This window comes from Vicugna pacos, chromosome 4 (assembly GCF_048564905.1).
Source record: "Vicugna pacos chromosome 4, VicPac4, whole genome shotgun sequence".
Classification (NCBI taxonomy): domain Eukaryota; kingdom Metazoa; phylum Chordata; class Mammalia; order Artiodactyla; family Camelidae; genus Vicugna; species Vicugna pacos.
In genome coordinates, this window is record NC_132990.1 from 71,983,514 (window position 1) to 72,009,073 (window position 25,560).

The 25,560-nt window shown below is 51.8% G+C and overlaps 1 protein-coding gene and 1 long non-coding RNA gene across 4 annotated transcripts in view; one reads left to right on the forward strand and one right to left on the reverse strand.

Annotated features, from left to right (window-relative positions):
* Positions 1-719: 719 nt before the first annotated feature.
* On the reverse strand, positions 720-17,476 carry LOC140696167 (uncharacterized). Its single transcript, XR_012072273.1, has 3 exons — positions 17,084-17,476; positions 1,950-2,021; positions 720-963 (listed from the first exon to the last, which is right to left on the reverse strand). It is a non-coding gene; the product is annotated as an uncharacterized lncRNA (long non-coding RNA).
* Positions 15,972-25,560, forward strand: part of LMX1B (LIM homeobox transcription factor 1 beta) — an 81,588-nt gene continuing 71,999 nt past the window's right edge. For 2 of the 3 annotated variants that reach the window (XM_072960133.1, XM_072960134.1), the window contains exons 1-2: positions 17,845-18,265; positions 19,103-19,289. In XM_072960133.1, the coding sequence (XP_072816234.1) occupies positions 18,127-18,265; positions 19,103-19,289 (326 nt within the window). In that variant the 5' untranslated portion in view covers positions 17,845-18,126. Of the gene's footprint in view, positions 16,000-17,844; positions 18,266-19,102; positions 19,290-25,560 lie in introns of those variants that run through there. The other variant, XM_072960135.1, reaches the window with a different exon arrangement.

The following is a 25,560-nucleotide window of genomic DNA, read 5'->3' on the forward strand; positions in this document are numbered from 1 at the left end:
GAAAAAGATGGGTTTATTGCAGGGACCAGTCACACCGTCACAACCGCAAGGTTATGGAAAAGAAGTGATTCACAAAAGCCCTAAGACTGGCTTGGGTCCCATGCACCCCCACCAACCAATCTCTGTCATCAGGTGATGGGTCCACTGATTGGCTTAAACCCAAGTCACATACTCACTCACGGAGCCAGGGAGGGAACTCATAGTTCAGGGTAGCAGAGAATTGATTCTCCCAGAGCAAAAGCAAAAGCCGGGTAATGGATGCTGGATGGAGGGGGAAAAAAAGCTGTTCACTGCAGCTACCATATCCACCTTACTAATGAGGATGCTGCAGCTCAGAGACAGGATATAGATTGTTCAAAATGATACAGATAGTAAGTAAGGAGACAGGGATTTGAACCTTCATTGTCCAGCTCCAAAGACCAGAAACTTAGTTACCGTGTGATATTGACTTCCATGATTACTTGTGCAGTATTTTGATGAATTTAGAAACAAAATCGTAATCTGGCTGCTTAAGGTCAGGGTGGGGTCAGAGCACACCTGAGACACTCATGCCCAGTGCTTCCTTCCAGGATGGTGATCATCCAGTTGCTTTGTATCTTTCTACCCAGATGAGCTGTCAAGAGCAACCCCGACACCAGAGAATGGCAAGGGCAGCTTGGAAAAAATAGAAGACGCTTCAAACACACAAGGTATAACAATATCTGATATTTATTGGTGGCTTCTCATGTGCCAGGCATTGTGCTCAATTTCTGGTGACTGCCCGTGGAGGTGGGCGCAGGTGCTGCCCTGTGTTACAGATGAAAGAACTGAAGCCCAGAGAGGTGAAGGTCCTTGCCAAGATCACACACCCATCTCAGGTGGAGCCAGTTTAGGCTGAATCTGACTCCAGAGCCAGCCCTTAATCACACACTCTGATGCCTGTATCACAGTTCTTCTGCAGCCACAAGGGAATTTTCGTGGTACCTACAGAGATCAAAACTGTAGAAAGTGAATGTGCTGATGATGTAACTCTGAGACTTAAAGGAGCCAAGTAAGGCTGATGCCTCCAGCTGACGTTCTCAAGGCATTTCCCAGGGTGTTTGCTGGGGAAAGACTGAGCAGCCATGGCTGAGGCCCAGTGTGCAGCCTGGAAACCTGCTAAATATTCTTCCCATGTTGATTTCAAACTCAGTCTTGGGTTTATAATTATTTTATATGGTAAAGGATGTCACCGTTGGTGAAAATAAATCCAACCTCTAAGTAGACACTTAGGTTTGAAAGAATGTTCCATTAGGAAAATGTTCATGATACACGGTTAGTGTTTTTTATAATGTAAACTGCAAAGCTATATATATAGCAAGATCCAAGTGTTGTTTCTTTAAAAAAGATATCCAGACATATAAAAGACCAAAGGAATAAACAAAAAGACTAACCCTGGGGGCTAGTATTCTGGATTATTTTTGTCTTCTCATTTGTGAATTTCTATACTTTCCAAATTTTCTATAATGAAGTATGTTATATTCATAATTTAAAAGTTACGAAATTTTTAACAAAGGTTTCTGAGTGTAAGAGGCATAAGACTTCCGTAATAACCTCAAGCATTGTTCTTCTTTCAACCTTCTTTCTCCGTTTATTTATTTATGCATTCAATAAACATCCACTGATTTCTGCTGTGCGGGGCTCTCGCTTAGAGTTGATCAGATTCCCTGGAGGCGCTCCCTGTGCAGTGGGTGGACCGACAGACGAACAGATGCTCAGACATGAATGATCCCACTAGACGTGAGCCCCTTGAGGACAGAGCCCTGCCTGGTTCATCTCCGTATCCCAGGACCTGGGATGGGGTCTAAAACAGAGTTAGGAGCTCTGGAAATATTTATGAAGAAATGGGTGAAGTCAGGGAGACACGGGTTCCAGTCCCAACTCATTCAATTCTAGTTTCCACTTCTGCAAAATTGGGGGATAATACCTACCTTATGGCGTTGTTTGAAGGCTCAACTAGTGTGCAGAAATCTTTTTATATAATGCCTGGAAATAGCAGTAGGCTGTTGACAAAGAACAGAAATTATTTATTTCCAATTGGGTAGATTAGGATGGTTACCTAATAGGAAGAGGACAGGGGAGATGGGCAGAGAAGGAGCTAGACTACTTGTAATAGCCCATGATTTGTAGACCTGACTTGGAAACCAGGCGAATATTTTACATAATCATATGTTAAACATGTTAAATATTTAGAAAAGAAATTCCAAATATCAAAAGCAAAATAAACAAAAAGCTAACTTATGGCAAGTTGGTGATAAACACATGGAAAAGAATTACCCCAAATGACTAAAACACAGTACTTTTGACTGTCCATCCCTCATAAGATATTCCCTCAAGGCAAAGCAAAAGTAAATAAACTGCAAAGAAAAAAATCAATAACTGTATTGTTGGTGGCATCAGTGTTCTTATCTGACAGTGTTATGTGGAAGTAGGACTCAGCATATGAGTATCTCTTTCCCTGGGAACTGGGGAGAAAGGACATACAGCATGGGAGAAAGGATATGCAGATGTAAGGTGGATGAGGCTAAGTGAAACACTGTAACCCTGAATTTAAATTAGAAGTGTCAACAGAGACTCACAGTTTGAAAATAAAGTAATGGACTCTTTTTTTTTTTTAGCAGTTTAAGGTTTATAGAAAAATTGGGCAGAAAACACAGAGAATTCCCATATACCATTTCATCTCCCCCTGCAGCTTCCCCATTATTAACATCTTGCATTAGTGGGGTACATTTGCTACAATTGATGAGCCAACATTGACACATAATTATGACCCAAAGTCCACAGTTGATTTCACTCTCCGTGCTGTACATTTTAAAGGTTTTGACAAACTTATAATGACATGTAATCCAGCATTGTAGCATCATACAGGCTAGTTTTACCACCCTAAAAAATATCTTGTTCTGCCTATTCATCTCTCCCTCCCCACCAACTCCTGGCAACCACTGATCTTGTGTCTCCACACTTTTGGTTTTTCCAGAATGTCATATAGTTGGAATCATCCAGTATGTAGCCTTTTCAGATTGACCTCTTTCACCTAGCAATATGCATTTAAGGCTCCTTTATGTCTTTTTAGAGCTTGATACCTCATTTCTTTTTACCACTGAATAGCATTCCATTGTGCAGATATATTACAGTTTGTTGATCCATTCACCTTCTAAAGGACATCTTTGTTGCTTCCAAGTCTTGGCAGTTATGGCTCACTCTGTATTCTATCTTTAAGAAAACAAATGTCTTCCCTAGCTCTGTCCACTGAAAATGCCCAGAAACAATGACCAACTCAATGACAATGAGCATCACTCAAATCTTGACTGTGGTCCCTAAAAACCACTCCCAACTCGAAGAAACCAGGGCTCCTTGGAGAAATGGTTGATTCCAGGTCTGGGGCAGAAAATGTCCAAGACAAATCTGGGACATCTTGCTAGTCCTGAAAGCAAGGAAGTTATCAAAGTTTACTAAGGTCAAAAGGCTGCAGGAGCCAATGCAAAGAACCTCACTCTAGCCGAGTGGGATCATTTGAGCATCAATAAGAATAATGATTGTGGGGGATTGAAACACACCAAATCACATTAAACCCTCATGTTCATAATGACAGTAAAAAAGAACTCAATAAAAAATAACTCCAAGGATGTCAGGAAACCAACTCATTATTTGAGAACTGTTAAAGAATCAAGTCTTTGTACCACCTGTGTTGTATGTACAGTGGATATTGTACTGTACCTTGGGGTAACTAAAGAGTTGATGAAGAGAAGTTTCCCGTTTACAAGTATTCCAGCTAATAAATGAAGAAGGAAGACAGAATTAGAATATCATCATCTCGCATCCTCTAAGGAAATAATGAGCCTGGGCAAAGCCCATCGATGACTGCCAACTTCACCAAAAGAGAGTTCACAAGACGTTATGGGCCTCCTGATGGAAGAACACAATACCTCCTGTGAAGTATTATGGCCAAAAATCGAACCTGAATCTGATCAAGACTTAGATCTAATTACAGGAAATACAGAAGACAGAGGAACATGTTAAAGAACCCCACAGGAATACAGTCCAGATTGAGGGAAACTCCACAGGACAAACCACCAGGTTCCTTCAACAAATAAATGACAAGGGTAGAGACGGAGGGAGGGGAGGGCACTCTAGATTAAAAGAGACTTAAGAGTCATATATGGACTTTTTTATAAGGTGCAAAAAACATTTATGAGACAGCCAGGGAAATGTAAACATTGACTAGATATGTGCGCTGATAATAACTTACCCACCATGGTAGTATCATACAGAATAGTTTCAGCACCCTAAAAATCCCCTGTGTTCTGCCTATTCATCAGGTGTGATAATGGTATTATGGATATAATCTTGTTTTTTAAAAGATGTTCTTATCTTTTAGAAAGATACACTGAAGTAGCTGTAGTTGAGATGTTACAGTGTCTGGGATTTGCTTCAAAATAATCCAGTGGGAGAGAGAGATTGGGATGCGATGTAGATGCAACAAGATTGGGCATGAGTTATAATTGTGGATGCTGGGTGATAAGTACATTATTCTCTCTACTTTTATATGCATTTGGAATTTTACATAATTTTTTAAAGTTTACCAAAAGTAAAAATATAAACTCTTTTTAATAAAGGCAGAGGCAACCCAGGATCTCGTGTGCCTCTGATGTTTTTATGTTGTCACTTCTTTGTGTAAAATATGACCTGAGTAGCAACTTTCTTCCCTTCTTCCTTCCAAGTGCCTGTTGGTGAGTTGGTTCTAACCTGCCTGAGCAGGGGTGAGGAGGGGCCACCTGTGATGCCCCCTCCCCCCATCAGCCTGCACCCTGGGAAGGACCACCGACCATCAGGCAGAGGGAACCAAGCTGGGTTTGAGCCCTAGCACTGCAGCCAACTTTGCGTAAGTGAGGAAAGGAGAATTATCACCCCCACCACCATCTGGGCAGGCTCCCCTGTGGGTCCCGTGCAGTGTTGGGGACATCAACCAGGTGGATAAAAGCAGAATCATGTAGTGATTGAGAGCCTGGGTCCTTATATGAGTACCTTCCCCATAAGGCTGGTGTGTGGATGCAGGGTGAGAATGTGTGTAAACCACTGTGCTCAGTGCCAGGCTGGAGTGGTTCCCAACAAATGGTGGTGATTTCTGCTGCTATTATTATTGCTATTATTTTATATTAATTATTCTATAGCTAGAATATAAAGTAGGGCTTTTCCTCTCAAAATTATTCCTTATATTTGCCTCGTTCCAAAGCAAGTTGTATTATGGGACACTGTCTCGATTATTTCATTGGACCAATAGAACGCTGTTTGGGGAAGACATATTAGCCTGAAATGACCTCATTGGGTGCTCATTTTGCTGCTAATCGCAATAAGCTGACAAATGGGCTAAAAGAGATAAAGTAATTTTGTGTAGCTATAGAATTTCTCCTGGGAGTGTGGCCTCATACGTACACACTGGGGTTGGATACTGTTGCAAACAAGCCTTTTACAGTTCACTTTATGATGCAATACAGAAACTGCAGATCATGAATTTGTATCTACAAGAATAAGTATAACCTAGTGGTGTAATGTTTGGCAAACAGGCATTTGCGGCTGGGATGATTACAGCACCAGACATAAATTTGTCTGTCAAACTACTTAGGGAGAAATGGGGGGAAGTGCTCTGGAAAGTGATGCTGGACATTTTGAAAAGCAGCTCAGTAAAGGCAAAGGACAGAAATTCAACAATGCAGGCAAAGTACAGGCAACAAAAGCAAAAATAGATAAATTGGACCTCAAAATTGAACATTTCTATGCATCAAAGGAGACAATCAACAGAGTGAAAATGCAACTCACCGTATGGGAGAAATATTTGCAAATCATATATTCGATAAGGGATTAATATCCAGAATATATAAAGGACTTCCATAACTCAACAACAACAACAAAAATCCCACCAAGTGAGGAAAAGACTTAATAGACATTTCTCCAAAGAAGATATACAAATGTTCAATGAGCACATGAAAAAATGTTCAGCATTCCTATTCATTAGGGAAATGTAAATCAGAACCACAATGATACCACCTCATACCCATTAGGATGCTACTATCAAAAAAAAAAAAAAGAGCTGGGGGAGGGTGTAGTTCAAATGGTTGAGTGCATGCTTAACTTACACGAGGTCCTGGATTCAATCCCCAGAACCCCCGTTAAAAAAAACTACTAATAAATACATAAATAGGCCTAATGACCCCCCACCCCCTCCAAAAACAACAACAACAACAACAGAGGACATGGAGAAACTGGAACCTTTGTGCACTAATGGTAAGAATGTAAGTTGGTGCAGCCGCTGTGGAATACAGTATGGCAGTTCCTCAAAAAATTAAAATAGAATCACCATATGATCCAGTAATTCCACTTCTGGGTGTATACCCAGAAGACTCGAAAGCAGGGATTTGAAGAAACATGCTCATAGCTGCATTATTTGCCATAGCCAAGGGGTGGAAGCAACTCAGGTGTCCACTTCCAGATGAATGGATAACCAAAACGTGGTGTATACGTACAATATTATTCAATCATAAAAAAGAAGGAATTTCTGACACATACTGTAACATGGATGAACCTCAAGGATATTATGTTAAGTGAAATAAGTCCCTCACAAATGGACAAGTATGTACGATTCCGCCTAAAGGAGATACCTAGCGTAGTCAAATTCATAGAGACAGAAAGCTGGATGGTGGCTGCCAGGGGCTGCAGGGAGGAGAGAATAGGAAGTTATTGTTTAGTGGGGACAGAGTTTCAGTTTTGCAAGATGAAAAGAATTCTGGAGATGGATGGTGGTGATGGCTGCATAACAAACGTGAATATACTTAATGCCACTGTATACTGTACACTTAAAAACAGTTAAGATGGTCAACTTTATGTTCTGTGTATTTCATCACAATTGAAAATAATCATAAAAAGGAAGAAATGTAAGTGAAGAGTTTGAGATTAAACTGTCTCAGAAACTGCAAGGAAAAAAATCAATATTTATATTTACTATCTCTTTTTAACCCAGTTATCAGGTTACTGTTATAAACATACAAAATTATAATAAATATTGTGATTATAACTTTGCAGGTAATACCCAACTCAAAGCATAAATATTTTAAGTAGGCATTTGACAGTCTCCTTGTCTTGAGTTTCTATACTCAAAATGGCCAAAAAAAAAAAAACACACTTGAGGGTATCTTCTCATTAGGGGAATGCAGGGTACTTACTGCCCATCCCTTCTCACATATTCAGGGCATAACAGAATCATCTCCCATCACCACTGCCCCCCAGCCTGGCTCTCCTTTGGACAGCCTGGACTGTTCCGGGCTCCCACGCAGCCTAGAACCCAGAGCTCAGGGCTCCAAGACTCCCACAAAGCCTGCCCTCCTGTGATGCAACGTTTCCTAAACCCAGAGAACATTTAGTGTCTAAAAGCTCTTCTTTGTGTTATGCTTCTTAATGTTCATTTATTTTTTAAAAATGAGTGTCTTAAGGAAATGATTGAAAACAGATTTTTAAAATTGCTCCTGTGCCCTAACATCCTCAAAACACAGTTTTCCTTTTGAGGGGTTCCCTCAGGGCTGCCATCTTCCATTTGCCCCCACAATGAGGTCCTTCCATGGGAGTCTCTGCTCAAGGGCAGCAGACAAGGGCTTGCGGCCTTAGGGATGGAATCCTGACAGTCACCAGCACGAACTGGGTGTTTCTGACAAGGACCGGGCTCCTAACTAATGCCTCTTGTCCCCTTGCACTGTGTGAGCCCATCACAGCGCCCCTAGGAGCTGTCTCTGTGGTTGCCATCAAGAATCCCCAGGTACATCAACCATACTTCAATTAAAAAAAAATGTTTTAAAGAATTCCCCAGAGAACAGCCTCTCCTTTCCTCACCCTCTCCCATCCCCCACCTCCAGGCCTCCTAGCTCCTCTCCCATCCCCAAGACCCTGCCGCCTCAGTTTCCCCACACCATTCCACCCTCCCCAAGAATCTAGCAAGCCCAAGGCTCCATCTGCATCTTCTCCAGCGTGGGTTGTGAGTCCATGCTGTCTTCTCCCCCATGCTTAGCGCCCCAGGTAGAAGGGAAGGCAGTGAAGGCAGACGAAGGAAACAGGGTGACCATTCAGTACAGTCAGACTCGTCTCGTGCAGTGAGAAGTCGTTTCTTGCCTTGAGTCCTCAGCTGGTCTACATGGGAGAGGCATACCTCCAACCATCGAGACAGCACAACACAGATGGTGTTATATTCCAAGGGCACTTGTCCCCTCCCCATCTTACAGATCCCCTTCCATTGCCTTGACACTGAGGATGCCCTCCCCATCACTCCTTCCTCACACTGCAAGGAGATGGGAGAAGGGTGGGGAAGGCAGATAACCCATCTCAGCGTGACGGAGAAACACATGTTGCTGAAAACATGTAAGATGGAGACCTAGGAAGCGAGGAAGGCTTCTGGGAGGTGGTGACATTTACACTGAGACAGAAAGCATGAATAGGAGTAAGCTAGGAAAACGGAGTGGAGAAAGCCTGCCAGGCAAAGGGAACAGCCTGTTCAGAGCCTGTAGGCAGGAGAGTATGAGTTGCTTGAGAAGCTGAAATAAGGCCAATACACTTGGCGAGTAGCACAGCCTGCAAGGGAAGGAGGCAGGGATGAGGCCAGGGAGGTGGACACGGGCCAAGAGGACTTAGAGGCCACTGGGAGGATTCTAGACTTGGAGGATTTTCCTGGGTTTGGAAAAGCCTGAATTACCAAGCTCTTCCAGAGGAATAACTATGCCGGGCAGATTGTGTGGGCTGAAGTGGAGGTGGAAGCCAGGATGCCAAGTTGGAATTTTCTGGCTTTTCTGTGCCCTGGGGACAGTTGGAGGGCCGTCTGGATCCCACAGAACTCAACAACACGCCTGCTCACCATCCTTCTGAGGCTGCCCAGCAACCATAGGTGGCAGCATAAGGGCAGTGGATGCCAACCTAGCTCTGCTGCTCAGTAACCATGAGCAAGGCACTTCCCCTCTGTGGGCCTCACTTTCCTCGTCTGTACAATGGGTATCAATGCCAGCTACCTCACAGGCTTGTTTTAAGATGCCATGAGATCACAGATGTTACAGACTTTACAAAGGGCCTGGGATAGTAAGTCCTCAATAAAGGTTAATTATTATCATTACTCTTGTTGCTATGACTGATGTTTGCAGCCTGTCCTAACTCATAAGCACTGCTCCATCTGTTGGTTGCTAGACTGTTTCAAGGACAGACATTGCCAAGCCCCGGGACTGGGATGTTCTACTTTTTTGCATAAATGTGCATCTTGCATTCAGAAGAGCCCCTCCTTCCACAGAGGGTCCAGCGGGGTTGCTCGGGGGACACATTCCAGAAAGAATAACTCTGTGTAACATGAAACCCTGAATCTGGAAACACAACCTCTCTGGGAAATTAGAGGATAAGGTCTGCTCTGAGGACCGCCCAACCTCATTCCATACAAAAGGGATATTGAAACCCAAAGGCCTCGTCATTTGGCCTCCGGCCTATGGTCTCGCCCCCTCACTGCAGCCAGAGAGATCTTCCTAAAAAACAAACTTGACCGTGGCACTATGCTGTTTAAACCCTCCCATGGCTCCCTACTGCCCTCAGCTTCAAGTCCACACTCCTCATCATGACCTATAATGTCCTGTGGTCAGGCTCCTGCCCACACCGGCAGCCACATCCTTCCTTCGACCAGCCATATAGGCTTCTTTCCCGCTTCAGGAACTTTGCATATCCAGTGACCCTCCTGCCCCCTCTAAGAGGCCACTGCCAATTCTTCCACATTCAAAAGCCCACCGACCTTGTTGAACCTCCAAATAGTAATGGAAAGTAGAAATAGTAACCCCATTTTCAGATGAAGAAACTGAGGCCCTATGAACTACCACATGACCCCTGAAACTAAGCCTCAAGCCATGCCAGCCAGGCTCCAGAATCTTTGCACACCCAAGAGGAAGCACTTGTCTGTACCTCCATCATAACAGGAGAGTGGAGGGGGCTCAGATAAAAGGGCTGAACCAAGAAGAAGAGTGGGGCCAGTGTGGCACAGAGCAAAGGCATAGCCCTCATATACTTGTGCTCTAAGGCAAGATATTTGACCTCTATCAACCTCAGTTTTCTCATCTGTAAAGTGGGGCTACATAATAATACCTACCTCATAGGCACCTTGTGAACATTCAGGAATGACATACAGGAAGCACCTGGCTTGTGGTGGATACTCAGTGGTTGGCATGATGCCGCCCTCCCTTGCTGCATCTGGGGAGGCTTCACCAGTCCAGACCAGCCCGTCCCAGACTAGACTTGCATCACCCGAGGTTAGGCTGCCGGGGCCTGGGAACCATCCCTGCCCTGTTTTCTGTTTTGGGTTTTGTGTTTCCCAGCGTTTCCTTTGGAAAAAGTCCAGCTTCCTCCCTGCTGGAAGGAGGCAGAAGGGGATTGTTCACGCCTGGGCCTGGATGCCCAGGGGAGCTATGTGGGGAGGTGACAAGAGCCTGGGGTTTGGGGTCCAGCCAATCCAGGTTTGAATCCAGGATCTGATACTTACAATGCTGTGTGACCCCGGGCAAGTGACTTCACCTCTCTGAGGTGCTGATTTCCCCACCTGTTAAAAGGTCTCATGGTTTCTACCTCAGGGGGTACTGGATGTAGGTGGAGAGACTGGGATAAGAGAAGATTCTGGATATACCTTCTCAGTTTACATACAGTGATTCCTTTGAGGGAGGGACTGAAGACCAGGGAAAGAAGCCATAGGCCGACAGCAGGAGTCACCTGGCAAACTGAAGAGGGTGGGTGTCCTGCCTGGGGCAGGGTGGGAGTGGGGGTTAACTGGGGGATGGAGGAAGGGCTCCAGATGATCAACACCCTGCTGGAATCAGGGTCCAAGATAATCAGACCTCTGATTTTTCAGGAGCAAAATCCGTATTTCCATACAAAATCTCATGATTAAAGTATGGTAAGGAGCACATACTCTATGACTCCACTTACATAAAATCCAAAAACAGACAAAATTCATGTATGGTGATAGAAACTGGATAGTGGTTTCCTTGGAGGAGGGGGTGGGTAGCACCTGGGAAGGGGCATGAGGAGAGATTCTGGGGCACTAAAGATTCCTTGATTGAGGTGTTGGGGGCATAAGTGTGCCCCCTTTGTAAATGTATGCTTTGTGCACTTCTCTGTATGTATATCATACTTCAATAAAAATGCTAAAATAACTTTAGAACAAATAAATCAAGACTGTGGTGCTGGGAGGAGAGACAGCAAACGTGGGCCAAACTGAACACACCTGCAGGCTGCATCCTGCGCACCAGGTGGACACCTGAGACAGGGGCATAGGTGCTCCTAGCCCCTGCCATCCTGGACTGGTTTCTGGCCCTTAGGGAGCACCCCTGCTTCCTGAGCCACACAGGAGAAACTCCCATCCTGCCCCACCCCAGCCACCTTGTCGAGAGACGGCTGGGGAGCCACATCTCCATCCAACCTGCCCCTCTGCCAGATTCTGCTGAGCTCAAATTCCAAAGAAATCGGTTTATCCTGCCACTTGAATGATAACATGCCGCCCAAAAAACTCACCCTTATTTATTATTCATTGTGCTCCACCAAGAATACCCAGAGGACAGTAATCAAAAGGCAGGCAGAATTCTGTTTCCAAAAAAAGCCTTCCTAGAATCTGCATTCCACCAAGCTTGCCTCCCAGCCCTGAGCAACTCCGCACAGCAGACCCAAAGGGTGCAAACTCATTTGGCGGCCTCCGCAGTGCCTACGAGTCAGGGGGTGGTGGTCTTCTGTGGGACTGCCTTGGCTCCACCCCTCTGCCTGGTCCAGATATCTCGGTTTTATTTTTATTTTCACTCTCATTCTTTTCTGAGGGCCAACAGAAGACGCACATGCCTCCTATATAAAGCGGCACTAGCCAAAACAAATGCACATCAAATGCATTTATTTGCACAGACACTCATAAAAACTTTACTAGACACCAAATAATTACAGGAAGAGGCAAACCTCCAACTCTGCTGATGCCCAGCTTTTGAAGTGGATTTAAGATAAAGATCAAATAGGATGGGCGCTGGCCCCCACATCACACCCAGCCCCCTTCCCCAGCCATGGACCCTCAGGGTGGAGACCAATGAACTTTCCTGCTTTTGTGAATTTGTGTCCAATTCATATAAAATGTCTTTCTGCAAGTTATTCTTAGTGTCCTAATGGGGCTTTTATGGCTGCAAATATGGTTCTTGGCCTTTTCTTTGTTCTGGCTCAGGTCCTTCGCTGGGGAAGCCCCTGGTTCTACATGGACTGCTGAAATAACCCAGCCCATCCATTTGGCAAGAAATGCAGAGATTCTTGAGGAAAGTGCCTTTTAAAAAATAAATATAAACGGCACCTTGAGAGTCTCACATGGTCACTTTTGATGCATTGGGTTGAAGCCCCTAATTCTGTGGCCTTCCAAATACCCCCAGCCCAGACACCACAGCCAGAGGCAGTGGTGAAGGCAGAGGCTGGCTGTGCTGGATGTCTGGGCACTGCTGAGGGGGTCTCCTGTCCCAGCCCACAGCTGCCTAGCCCTGAGTTCCACCTGCCCCAAAGGAAGATAGATTACCGAGCTCAAACATGTCTGGTTCCCCTTAGTCTCTGGTTGGAAGAGGAGGAGGCAGCTGTGATTTCCCCAAGTCCTGAGGACTCCCTTTCATCCAAGTATTTGAGTAGAGACTTACTATGTGCCAGGCACTGTGGTGAGCATTTATATTTCATTTTCACAAGGACTCTATGCTATTATGCCCACTTTACAGATGAGGAAGCTGCCGTACAGAGAAAGGGCAGGACTTCCCAGAGGTCCCACAGCCAGATGCCGAACCAGATCTGAACCAGATCTGGATGACCCTCTGAGACCTGCTCTTGAACCCACTTCTAACCACTGCCTAGCTGGTGAAAAACCTTAGCCCTGGGCCACCTGGCCAGTGCACTGGCCCTCTCCAGCCCTGAGGGCTCTCAGCAGCCTTTGTAGCTGATCTCCTGACCCACCAGGGAGGAATCCCATGACTAATGACCCGGACCTTGTGCTGAAAAGTCATGAGTCTGTGGCCAGAGACCCCACCAGCTGGTTGAGAGTGGAGCTGGGCCGCAGAGAAGACAGAAGGACTTTGCTGGGGTTGGGCAGGCCCCACATTGCACACACAGCCACAGCAGCACACTGTCCCAGAGCCACACACACTGTGCCTCACCAGCAAGCTCCGACTAAAATCCTTTCCCCTGCCACCTCAGCCTCAAAAACCCCAGATGGGAGAGTGAGACGCTGCTCCCACCACTGCGTCAGAGGGATCCCAGCTTGGACCTCCCCAGCCATTCCTCTCTGTGGACCTCCCCAGGGCTCAGCGCCTCTGAGCTCTCTGCTGGCACATGAAGACCACAGACACTTTTCCCTGGGCTGTGGGAAGGGGGCCAGATTACTTATCACACACACTCATCTCTCTGGTGGCTAAGAAGGGGCCCGAGCCTTTGACTCACGTGTCCTGGGGTCAAGTACACCAGGATCCGGGGAGGGAAGTGTGGTTACCGCTGGCTCCGAAGCCCAGGACACTCGACCTCTTTCAGTGCCCCCCTGTTCCACTTCCTGAGCACCCAGGTCTCCGAACACCAGGCTGCACCCTGGAAATAGCAGACCTCGGCCTGGGTCTTTCCTTGCAACAGCTCTGGTCCAGTCTGGCTGCCCCCTGCCCAAGGATCTGAGGCGCTCTAGGGCCAAGGATGGGCGGGCAGCGCCGAACAGGTCTGGGCACTCTGGCAGCCCTGACTCTCCCTCCTGGCAGGGTGGAATCTCGGATCCATGCGGCTCGGTGCTGGCGCCTTCACGTTGCGCCCTATACTCCATCCCTGCCCAGGATTCTCGCTTTCAGCTGGGGTTGTGAACAGGGAGGGGATCCCGTGGCTTGGCTCTGGTCAGAAGCAGGACCCTCCAGGATGCACAGGGCTCTGATGCCAGGAGTGGGTCACAGGGTTGTGTTCCCAGACAGCTAGTTGCACAGGCAGGCGCCGAGAGTGCAAAGCCTTGAGAGGAGCCAAGAGGGGTAGGGAAGAGCTCTGGAGATGGGCGTCCGCAGGATTGGGAGAGCTGAGACTACCGCCCTAGAGCTTCCATCTCGATTTTTGCTTCTTCCCAAGTAATTCCAAACAGCCGACTCGGTCTCTCCTTATGTGGAGAAAATCCAAAGCTCTTTCTGACGCTTTAGTCCGAGTCTAAGAGAATCCCGGATCTGCCGGAGCGCCCGGGTGCGGTCGGCCGCCAGCGTTGTGGGTCCGGGGTCGCCCCGGGGAATCGGCGGGTCCCGGATCGCACCGGCTCCTGCCTGGCGGAGAGAGGTGCCGCTCGGTGCCTACGAGCAACACCCGACTTCTGGCCTAGGCCGCGGTTCTACCGTCCAGTCCGCCACGTTTTCAGCAGGCAAAGCGGTCGGGAGGCGCAGGAGCCTTGATTGTGCTCCAAAGAGATCTGGGGCCTCGGAGCGCGCGTGCGAAGGAGCCGGACCTCTGCTGACTCCGCTGCGGGGAATGAGGGGCCCAGGGAGCCGAGACAAAGAGCAAGAAACAGGACCTATGGTGTGATCCCGAGTGTGGCGTTGGGGTGGGGTGGAGAGTTAATGTACAGTGAACGGTGAGGACGTGGAGAGGGGATACCAAGTTTGTGGTCTGAGCAGCCCCACTTCCAGACCAGAGAAAGCAGCCCGATGCTTGGGTCCCGGCCCCGCACCTCGGCAGCCGCGGGTGGCTCTGAGCATCACCCTTGGCCCTCCTGATGTCGGCCCTGGTGATGTGGGCAGGGGCACGGGGTGAAGTGCCCTGATTCTGTGCGCCCCAGGACAGAGAGCCGTGGCACCCTAGGGGGGCCGCCAGCACGGCCTCCTGCCTAGAAACCTGGGTTTCGGGCGGCCGGGGACCGCGGCCGACTTGGCTCTGGACGCCAGCCAGAAGATCAGAGAAGCCTCAGAGGCCGGGCCGCAGAGGCCCCCATTCTGCCAAAGAGAAGTGTGAAGAAAGAGTCCCGGGCACAGGGAAGGTGGGGAGTGAGACACACGGGGTGGGGTTGGAATGCTGTACTGAGAATTTGGAGTCTGGTGTAGTTCTGCAGAGTCTGTGATGGAAGGAGGGTTCCTAAGTGCTTTCTGAAGAAAACGAGGGTCTGGGCTTGGTATTAGGACCCTCTTGCCTACGGGCTGTCGCCCGACAGCGGATGCAGGGACGGAGTGTTGCCAGCAGAGGGCAGAATGCGCCCAGTCCGTCCGCCAGCTCTGCACCAGGCTCTGAGCTGCCCGGCTCTGCGCGCCTGAACCTTGTCCGCCGGGCTTCTCCCGGCAGCAGCCGAGCCCCCGCCCCAGATGTCCGGAGAGGGCGACCCAGGCCCAGAAGCAGGCCCAGCCTCCGGAGCTCAAGGCCTGGGGTTTCCAGGCTGCGCAAGAACGGGGGCCAAGGGCGTGTGAGAGAAAACCCACATCCACTCATCCACCGTCCTGGATACAGACACACAAAGACGCCAAGAAATACACGGAGACACAAAGACACACACACACACACACCCCGAAAAACTCTGAGGCACACAGGGACACAGAATCATTCAACAAGTCGTAAGTACACACAGACACATAAAGGTGACACGAAGACACACAAACAGAAAAGGGTCCCAGACACAATACAGAGGATGGGAGACAAAGACCTCCGCACCCGCATAGAGTGACACATTCACAGGGACACACAAAAGACCTCCAAAAACACGGAAGATTCGGAGCATGAAAGGCCTAGGAGATTAACAGCCAGACACACACACGGATGCAGGGGAATCGCATACAGATTCACAGATTCACACGCTTGGAGCCCAGACAGTCGCAGGGTCGCAAAAATACTGTATGTGCACAGAGACACGGGTGCATAAGCATTTAAGAGCCTCAGAGGCAGGAGCATCGACACGCACAAACACAGAGAGATTCACCGACACACACGCAGGTACTGGGGTGGGACGGGAGCCTCTAATCTTGCACAAAGCCGGGCCCCTCCGCGGGGCCCCGCGGCACAGGGGGCCACTTCTGACCAAGCTGCCCGCAGACTCCAAATCCGATCCGCCCTCTCGCCTCCAGCGGGGTCAGGGGACCCGCCTCTCATGCCCTCCGCCCCCGCCCCGCTCCGCACCGCTGCTCCGCGCCGCTGCTCCGCTCTGGGAGGGGCCGGGGCTGCCCCGCAGCGGCTCGCGGGGGTCAGCCTACGCCTGCCTCGGGGCTGCATCAGCCCCTCTGCTCCTGGGCGAGCGGCGCCTCCGTGGGGACCCCGGGGGCCAAAAACACAGCCGGCCAGGGTGCGGAACACTGCAGCCCGACGCAGCGGCCTGCGCACGGAATTCGGGTGCCAGGCCCGGCATGCGCCCCAGTCGGCCGCTCGGTCTCGCCGGCTTTTCGCTTTCCAATGCCGAGTCCCACTCTGTCCAGGCCGGCTAGGGCGCTGTCCCTGCGGGGCGCGGCCTACCGACCCCTGGCCCCGTCCTTCCACCATCAAAGGTCGCCCATCGCAGCAATCAATCCGGTTTCTTTCGAACAGCAGAACGCACGTCGTCCTGGGCCTTCAGTCAGCGCGCGACCCTGGGGCCACCACCCCCTACCCATGCCCTTCACTCCCAATCCTGCGAGGCTAGGTTCTCGTCCATTGCCCCTAACCCTAACGGAGATCCCTTTCTCACACCTAATCGTCCTCTAAAGTCTACGTCGCCTGAACCCGGGCCTCACCTTTTTTTTTTTTTTTGGCCTGCCCCGTGCCCAGTGGGCATCCTTGATCCCGGGGCCCCTCTCGGATCTTCGTTCACCCCTCCACCCGACGTCTGCCACGCTTGAAGGTTTCCCGGACCTTCACCGCAAATCCGGGGCCAAATTCGCTCCCCAGCCCGGGCCAGAGCCCTCTTTGGCAAGTCCTGGACCAGGAGCCCTCCCCTCCTGCCGGCCCCCGTCCCTCAATCCCAACTGACAGCCCTCTCCACGGTCCAAACCGGCCCTGGGAAGGCGCCGCCACCCGGGGGACGCCAACTTAGCCCAGTGCAACCTACCTCGGCCGACAGTCGGGGTCCCTGGGCGGCCGCTCCCGGCCGGCGCCGTCCCCTGGTGGAGCCACGGCGCTCCTGGCCGTCCGTGCAGTCTGGCCTCGCTCGGGGCGACTCTTAGCACTGAAGCTTTACAAAATATTAATAATAAAGAAGGCAAGAAAGAAAAAAAGAAAGCCTTCATTCCCTAACTCCCAAATCAATTTTTCAAGGGGGTGGGGCAGAAGGATTTGTTTAGAAGGCAACCTAAACTTCTGCGAGGGGCCAGCGGGGAGCTCGCCCTGGCCGGGGAGCCTCGGCCCGCGCTCCGGAACGGGAGCGGCGCGGGGCGCAAGCCGGGGGCGCGGGGAACCCTCCCGCGGGCGGGGGGGCAGCGACGGCACTATTTGACGTGGAGCCGCCGGCTCATCCCGGCGCAGGGATACGAGGCGCACCAATGAGTTCAAATGTCAGGAAGTTTGAGGAGGGGTGAGGCGGCTCCCGGCCGGAGTATCCCTCCGCCGCCAGCCCCTGCTCTAAACCGAGCGGCTCCTCGGGCGCACCATGGCACTGGAGTAGTGCGGGGAGCGCGCCTGGAGCCCCGCGGCCCGCTGCGCCCCGCCCGGGACCCCGCTGCGCCGCCCGCAACCCCCCCCAGCCCGCGGGGCCGCCCCTGCACCCCCGCCCCCTCCCCCGCCCGCCGCCGCCGCCGCCGCCGCCACCGCCGCTGCCGCCGCCGTCTCCTCCCCGCGGCTTCGTCTGCCGCCGCCGCCGCAGCCCGGCTCCCGGGCTGACAAGCAGGTGACAGAGGAGCCGGCGCGCGTGGCTACAAGTGCCCGGGAGAGCGCGGCGCGGACCGCAGCCGCCCCCGCCCGCCCGCACGACGCCGGGGCCCGGGGCTAGCGCGTCGCCGCTCCGCGCTCGCCGGGGGCAGCCTGCGGCCCCAGCCGCAGCCCCAACCCCGGGGGGCCGCGCCTCCCCGGCTCCGGGGCCGCGGCGGCGGGAAGCGGGCAGGCGGGCGGGCGGGCGAGCATCCTGGCCAGCGGGGCCCACAGCGCGCCCCGCATCCCATGGATATAGCAACAGGTCCCGAATCGCTGGAGAGGTGCTTTCCCCGCGGGCAGACGGACTGCGCTAAGATGTTGGACGGCATCAAAATGGAGGAGCACGCCCTGCGCCCCGGGCCCGCCACTCTGGGGGTGCTGCTGGGTGAGTGCGAGTCGGAAAGCCCGAGTGGTCACGGGCAGGGGACAGGGGCCTCGTCCCGAGGTGGACACAGGCGTCCAGGCCAACGGATAAAGGCAGTGGTTTGCAGAACATGGGGACGTGGGGGACACAGAGAGAAGACTCCTGGAGTTAACCACCAGAGGGGCAGCAGGCACCCCTAGACAGGCATCCTGAGGGGATAGAGGTACGCAGGGACACCACCTAGGAGGAGGGAGGGCAGGACAGCTCCAGACACCACCCCCCATTCTCACCGGGCCTCGGTTCTAGAGCTGCCACTCAGGGCGAGAGGTAGGAGGTGGGTGGCAGGGGTGATGGAGGACCCAAGTAGTCACCTTGGCAAGCTTGGGAGTGGTGTCAGGTCACTTGGTGGGGGGGAGTCTCTAAGAGGAAAATGTTTCTGGGGCACCCAAACCACAGGTTTTGGGGAGATGGGGGACAGAAGACAAGGAATGCCACCGTGGGGCGTGTCAGCGAGCGGCGCCTTAGCCTCACCTCGTCTGTCTCGGTCCCAGCCGGCTGCCCCGCGCCGTACTCGTTTTCATATGTATTAACATCAAGCGTTGAATCTCCAGAGAAGGGGAGAGCGCAACGCAGAGCCAAGCCTCGAGGCCCGAGGCCTCTCCGCTCCAGAGTCCGCGGACTGGGACGAACTAGCTGAGGCTGCCCGGCCCCTGGCGTGGCGGCCGGGGAAGCGCCGGCGGCGGGCGGCGCGCCCGGGCTGCCTCGCCTTTGGGGCCGGGGCTGTGGGCACCGCGCGACACGGACGCCGGGCCGGGCTGGTCCGCGCTGACGACCTGGCTCTTGCCCTATGCGCTGCAGGCTCCGACTGCCCGCATCCCGCCGTCTGCGAGGGCTGCCAGCGGCCCATCTCCGACCGCTTCCTGATGCGAGTCAACGAGTCGTCCTGGCACGAGGAGTGTTTGCAGTGCGCGGCGTGTCAGCAAGCTCTCACCACCAGCTGCTACTTCCGGGATCGGAAACTGTACTGCAAACAAGACTACCAACAGTAAGCGCCTCTCGTCCTCCTTCTTCCCTGCCGCCGCCCGGCACTCGAGCCCGGCGGCCCCCCCTGCCAGGCCAGCCTGCGTCCGCCCTGCCGCCGGCCCTGCGTGCCGCTGGGCCTTGTCAGCTCCGAGAACTCCGCGGGTTGCGTGTCGCCCGGCAGGGTAGGACCACCGCAGCCCGGCCAACACTGGTAGGGTGGCCGGGAGCCTCCGGCAGCCCCTAGTTACCATCCTTTGTCTGGGAAACCTGTGCTGGGCCGCTCAGTTGGGGTTTGGGACAAGGCCCTGGGCGGACTGGGGGGGGTGGGTTCGATGCTGTGTTTGTGGGACAGGGCCTGGCCCCACTGAGGCCTGATTTGGGGATCAAGAATTGATGTTCAAATGAAAGCAGTGCTTTAGGGAGCCAGGCCCTGGCGGTGTGCTTCGTCGGCCCAGGGGCAGGATTTGTGGCAGTTTGGGATTCCTGAAGCAAGGAAGTGGGGTGCCGGGGTGATGTCGAACTGCCGGAGTAGTTGGGAATGCCCCCTTCCTGCCAGGCTCCCTGGTGCATTTTTAGTCCCTGATGGGGAGAAAAGGGTGTTCATCCTCCCCAAACCGTTCCATGCGGGAATTTTACACTTACAATTATTGTTGGCTGGAAAAGCTGTCTAGGAAGAGGACCTTAAGAGGTGGCAAACCACAATCTGGGCTCCCCTTGGGGTGAGGAACTGACCAAGTCAGCCTTCCTCAACAGGCCTTCTTCCTCTGCTCTGCCTCAGTGTAGCCCAAGCCTCAGGGTTGAGGCCAGAGACTGTGGGCTGAGCCCTACCTGCTGATTTTTGTTTTTAGCTGAGGCTGTGTATGGGTTTGTCCTGCAAGAGGCCTGGGACAGATGAGAGTAGATCCAGGTTTTTGTTGTTTTTTTTTTCTTTTGATCCTCTCAGGGTTTTGTGCCTGGCAGTGTGAGTAAGAGAGAGGCAGAGAGGAGCAACAGCAGAAAGAGGGGTGTGGGGATCCCCAGGGCAGTATTTCAAAGACAAGTGGGTGCCTGTGAGAACTTTCTAGTGAAGCCCAGAAAACCATTTCAAATGGGGCTGAAACGTGGGTAGGTTGCTCAGGTGGTTTGGGGCTCAGAGTGTGTGTGCCCAAGCCTCTGGGAAAAGTCTGGCTGCCAGTGCCTGGTAGTGAGTGCAGCTTACCTGCTCTGCCCAGGGACTGTCCCTAAATCCAGGCCTAGATGGGAGGTGGAGCAGTGGGGGTGCCCCTTCCTTACCTCTCCAGCTTCTTGGCTGAGACCTAGAAATAGGTGGGACTGCAGGCCAGAGCCTTTGAGAGGGTATCGGGTTCTACTCCGAAAGGTTCTGGATGAGCCCAGTGCTAGCACCTAATCTGACTATGCTCCTTTGGTTTGGGGGCCCAGCAGGAGCTTCTTTTTGTGCCTCACTTTTCCTACCAGCTGGGGAGGTCTGCGGGCAGGAATTGGGGCCCTGTTCAGAGTCAGCTCTTTTGTGTTCCCAGATGCCTCCTCCTCTGCCTGGAGTGCCCCAGATTAGGCACACTGCAATGGGTTTGTTCTGTGTCCTGTACAGATATGATTGTAGTTCCAGGAGAAGATGAGGCCACCAGTCAGCTCAGCCACAGGCAAGCATGGAGTTTGGGGGTAGATGTGGTTGGAGGCTTTGGGCTGGCCCCCCAGCAGGGCTCACCAGCCTCCAGCCCACATGTGTCCTGCTGTCCTGCTTGCTCTGCCTGCCCTTGGCTTGCTCTGCCTGCCGGACCCAGGCTGGGCTCTGGCAGTGCCACAACCCATGCTGCTCAGCCTGGACGACTCAACACGTGGGGGCCGGAGGCCCAGAAAACTGGAAATGTGCCGCTGAATCATTTGTGCAGGTTTTTGAAAAAAATGTTTACATGTTGTAAAGACTCTTTCCAGCCTCTTGTACATATCTGTCCATTCTCTCCTCTCCACCTCCCAGTCGTTTATAGAGCTTTTCTTTAAAACGGGGAGAAGATGCCCCCTGGTTCTTCAGAGCACAGAGTTGTAAAGTCATAGAATTTGAGCTGGGTGAGCCCTTAGAGCTGAGCAGCAAACTCTCTCATTTTACAGAACAATTAAACATTAAAGAGAGATTGTTTTGCCGAAAGTATATTTGTTTAAAAAAAGAAAAGGCGCCTAAGAGCTTTCTCCTTCAGTGCAGTAGAAGTGTGTTTGTGAGTGAATTTTGGATCCGGGGACTCTCCAATTCCGAGTCTAGGGCAACGGGCGGGCATTATTCACACCCTCACGGCTCCCTGCTCTGCCCGAGCCCCCTTTTTTCTTCTGATAAGGCCAATTAGATATATGCACTAGGCGGGCCGACTGGGGGCTGAGGAGGGGTTGTTATCAAGACAATCTGGGGGACAAATACCCCAGTGGATCTGGCCTCAGCGTTTCTCAGGGAGAGACAGTGCAGAGAGGCAGGCGGGGGCTCACTGGGAAGCGATGTTCTCTGCACAATAAAAATGTATTTCACGATTATTTTCTTTGAGGATCGCAGATGCATATTTATTGCATCTGTGCGTAAATGCTTTTCAGACGAGAATCCAGGCAAATGGACGCAGAAACGTGCTCTCTTGATTTTGTCTTAATTTGAGTCTGGGCATCAACGGTATTGGGAAATTAACACCACCTCCACCCCCCCAACTTTTGAAAAATGTTTCTTCCACTCGGGAGGAGCTGCCGGGCTCAGTCCTTGGAAAGAGGTTGCTATTTTTATTAAGCGTCTCTTCCTCCTTTCGATTTGTTTTAAAGATCTGGGACACCCAGAAGCACAACGTTATTTTACGCACCACGGGGGTGATTAATTAACGTTCGGGTGCATTTAATAGCATTTGATAAAATCCACTCGTATGTCCTGGACCTACAAAGGGAAGCCCAGGCCACGGCATTTGGGGCATTTTCAGGCATAACTCGAAGTCTCCTTTTGCTCAGTACGTGTTTTGGGGGGCTTCTTAAAGGGAGGGAAGCATCGGATCATTTTCCTGTGCCCGAGACCCTGACCCCTCGGCAGCCCGAGCTCCTTCTCGCACAGAAAACCCAGTTAGAAACCGAGGAGGAAACTCAGCCTCCAAATGCAAAATCAGGAACACCTCTCTCCTTCCTCCACCGGAGAACAGAGGGGAAAAAAGACAACATAACCCACCCCTCCCCCTCATTTTTTTTCTTTGCCGCTTAGCCAAATAGAATTATGCAAGTCTCTTTCCTTGTCGTCTGTCGCTCGTCTGGAAAGTGTTTCTATCTTTCTATCCCGAGGAGGTGGCGAATTCCGGGAGGAGGCTCCGGAAGGGGGGAGGGTCGGTGGGAGAGTCCAAAAATCTGTCACAAAATGGAGCCTGATCGCTTGTAAGACAGCTCCCAGGTCTGGCGACCCGCGCCTCCTCGGTGAGAGAGCGGGAGCCTGCGTGCGCGCGGAAGGAAAGACGCGGGGCTCCTGCCCAGGCCGGGCCGTGCGCCCACCTCGCGTCCCGGGCTGGCGGCGCCCTTCCGCCACCGGGCCTGCCCAGGCGGCCTCGCCTCTCCGCTGCAGAGCCTGCGCGGGTCCTCTCGGCCTCGCCTGCCCAGGTAGGATGCGCCCACTGCAGAAGGAGTCTGGCAGCGAGGCTCTGAGTTTCACAAAAAAGCCGTCTGAGTCCTGGGGTGGTTTTTTTTTTTTTTAAATTTACCCCAGCTGGCTAAGACTCCAGTGGCCCAACCCCACTCTTCCCAGCACATTCCTTGCCTGGGAAGTGTTTACACTGGGAAAGGCCTTCCTGGGAGGCTCACCTCTCCTCGGAGCACCCGGTGTGGTGCAAGGGAAGAACAAAGTCAGGCCTCAGCCTTTTCTGACTGCTGCTTCTCCCAGCTTGGGAGTCCCCACTCAGGCCCTACTGCAGGGTGACAGTTAGCAGCTCTCCCTCCACCAGTGGGTACCCCCCCCCCCCGGCATGGCTCCCATCAGACTAATTCAGAGCCACAGACACCCGTGCCCACAGCCTGGGGTAGTGGGCCTGTCCTGGAAATGAATTTCCTTGGAAGGAAGAGCCAATGCTTTGCCTTATAGAAAGGCCTTCGTAGTGCTCTCCCTGGAGATCTGAGGGCTGAAGGGCTCATTCTGCCAGCCCAAGTCTGGGGACCCTCTGGCCCCCCGGAAGGGCATCTCTCCATTTAACCCCAGCACTTTGGCTGCAGGCTGAAGGGTAAGCAAAGGCCTTCCTGAGGCCGCAGTCCTCTGCCGCTGAACGGAGGCATTATTCACAGCTGACTCCTGGCTCACCCTGTATTCCCCAGGCTCTGAGCTGGTGTAGCCTAATTTGTTTGCTGGGTTTTTCTTGAGTTGGGGAAGCAGGCTGTGAGGATCCCCTCTGGAGTATGTGATCAGTGACCCTTAGCTGGCTCCCGCCTGTCCATTGGAGCTAGGCTTAGGACCCCCAGAGCCCTGACACCTACCTGAGCCTCTTCTGTGAAAGGGGGGGACATACCCACCTGGGGGAAAGTATTATAAGGATTTGAGATAACGTGCCCCAAAGGACCTGGCATCTTGCCTGGCATGTTGTTAATACTCTGGAAATTATTGTTGTTACTTTATCACCATCAGCGTGGCAAGGAATGCCTTGTCTCCAAGGCTATACCAACCTGGCCATGGGTTCCATGCCAAAGAGAGGGGCAGCTGGTATGCTAGGCTTGCAATAAACCTTCTCTGCAGGGAAGTTGAGGAGCACCCCTGGGAAAACCATTTCCTTTGCCTAAGTGGGACACTGTGAGACAGACCTGGGTTTGCCTGCCAGCCCCAGCACTCAGCAGCTGTGTGATCTTAGCCAAGTGGCTGCCCATCTCTGAGCCCTAGGTTCTCCCTCAGCAAAGTAGGGGTGATGAAATAATTTCTTAGGGTTGTTGTAAGGATTACACAGGGCACCTGGACAGGGGGTGGAGGGGCTTCAGTAAATGTTCCATACTCCATGGGATCCAGTTTCCTCTCCTGCACCTCCAGAGAGGCAGAAAAGCTTCTGACTGTATGGATGAAAACAAATGCCAACTGTGCATTTTCAGGAAGGGCAGGCAGCAGGCTGAGTCTGGGGTGCTGGCCTATTTCTCCTTGGAGGCTGGGGATTGGGCTAAAGTAAAGATCTTTCCACTGGGGAGCAGTTGGAATCTCCTGGGTTTACATATAGCTTGGAAAAGCATACTCAATAATATAATTTAATATTTGGAAAACTGTTCATGCTCATTGTTTTTGTGATTCAAATGACAGAAAATAAAACTCAACCAACATCTCAGAGGCTGAGGGGGAGATTGAGATGCGGGGGTGTTGGAGGGGGAGGAATCCAAGGATCTGTATATTTCTCAGAAAGAAGATGAGATTTAAAAGGTGAGAAACACCAGCCCAGGCAGTCAGAAGGATCTTCCAGCCCAGGGAGGTTTTCTGGTCCATGAAGAGCTGGCAGTTCTTCCCCAGGAAACTTCCTCTACCCTGCAGCCGTGAGGTTTTTAAAACAGAAAAGAAACACACACACACACCCCCCACACATACAACCACCCAGTCCTACTTTGGCATTAGTTAGGCAGAGGGATGGAGGATACTCTCAATGACATGAGTTGTAACTTCCAATTTGTTGGACACCACAATCAGGCCTCAGCTTTAGGGAGGGAGGAGGAGAGGGATAGTCCACTCAGCCAAGGAGTTGTATGAGCTGTCAGTCAGTTGAGGGTGCTGGAGGACCCAAGGCCCTTGGCTCTCTGGCTGACCCAGCCCTCTCCAAACCCCAGATTCTGTGCTGATGGCAGCAGAGAGCAAAACCAAAATTATATATCTTTATTGCCACTGCAGTCAGAAGTGGGGAGCTGGTGGTAGTGAGGGGAGGGCAAGGCTGAAAACCATATTTGAAAAAGTTGATTCACGAAGGCAGAGGAAGCAGAGTGGCAGACGTTTGCCATTTCATCGACCGGCTGGTGTTCTCCATTCATGTCATAAATGTCTCCTGTCATTTGAAGCCAAAAGCAACATGATTTGGTTCCCCGGTGGCCTATAGGGTTCCCCCCCCTTTTTTTTGCAGTAAATGTTTATTTGTTAATAATATACTTTAAACAGCCTAGCCTTGACCTCAAGTCTCCTGAAGCATCCATCTTCTCTCAGAAAAATCTTTCAAAGTTTGTATAATTTTGGGGGGAAGGTGTAACTGACAGGGCAGTGAAGGGCCTGTGTTTGCTTTAACTACTGCGACGTCGGGAGTGGAGGGGTATAAGGGGCCACTGTGCTCCGAATGGCAACTTTCTTGGGT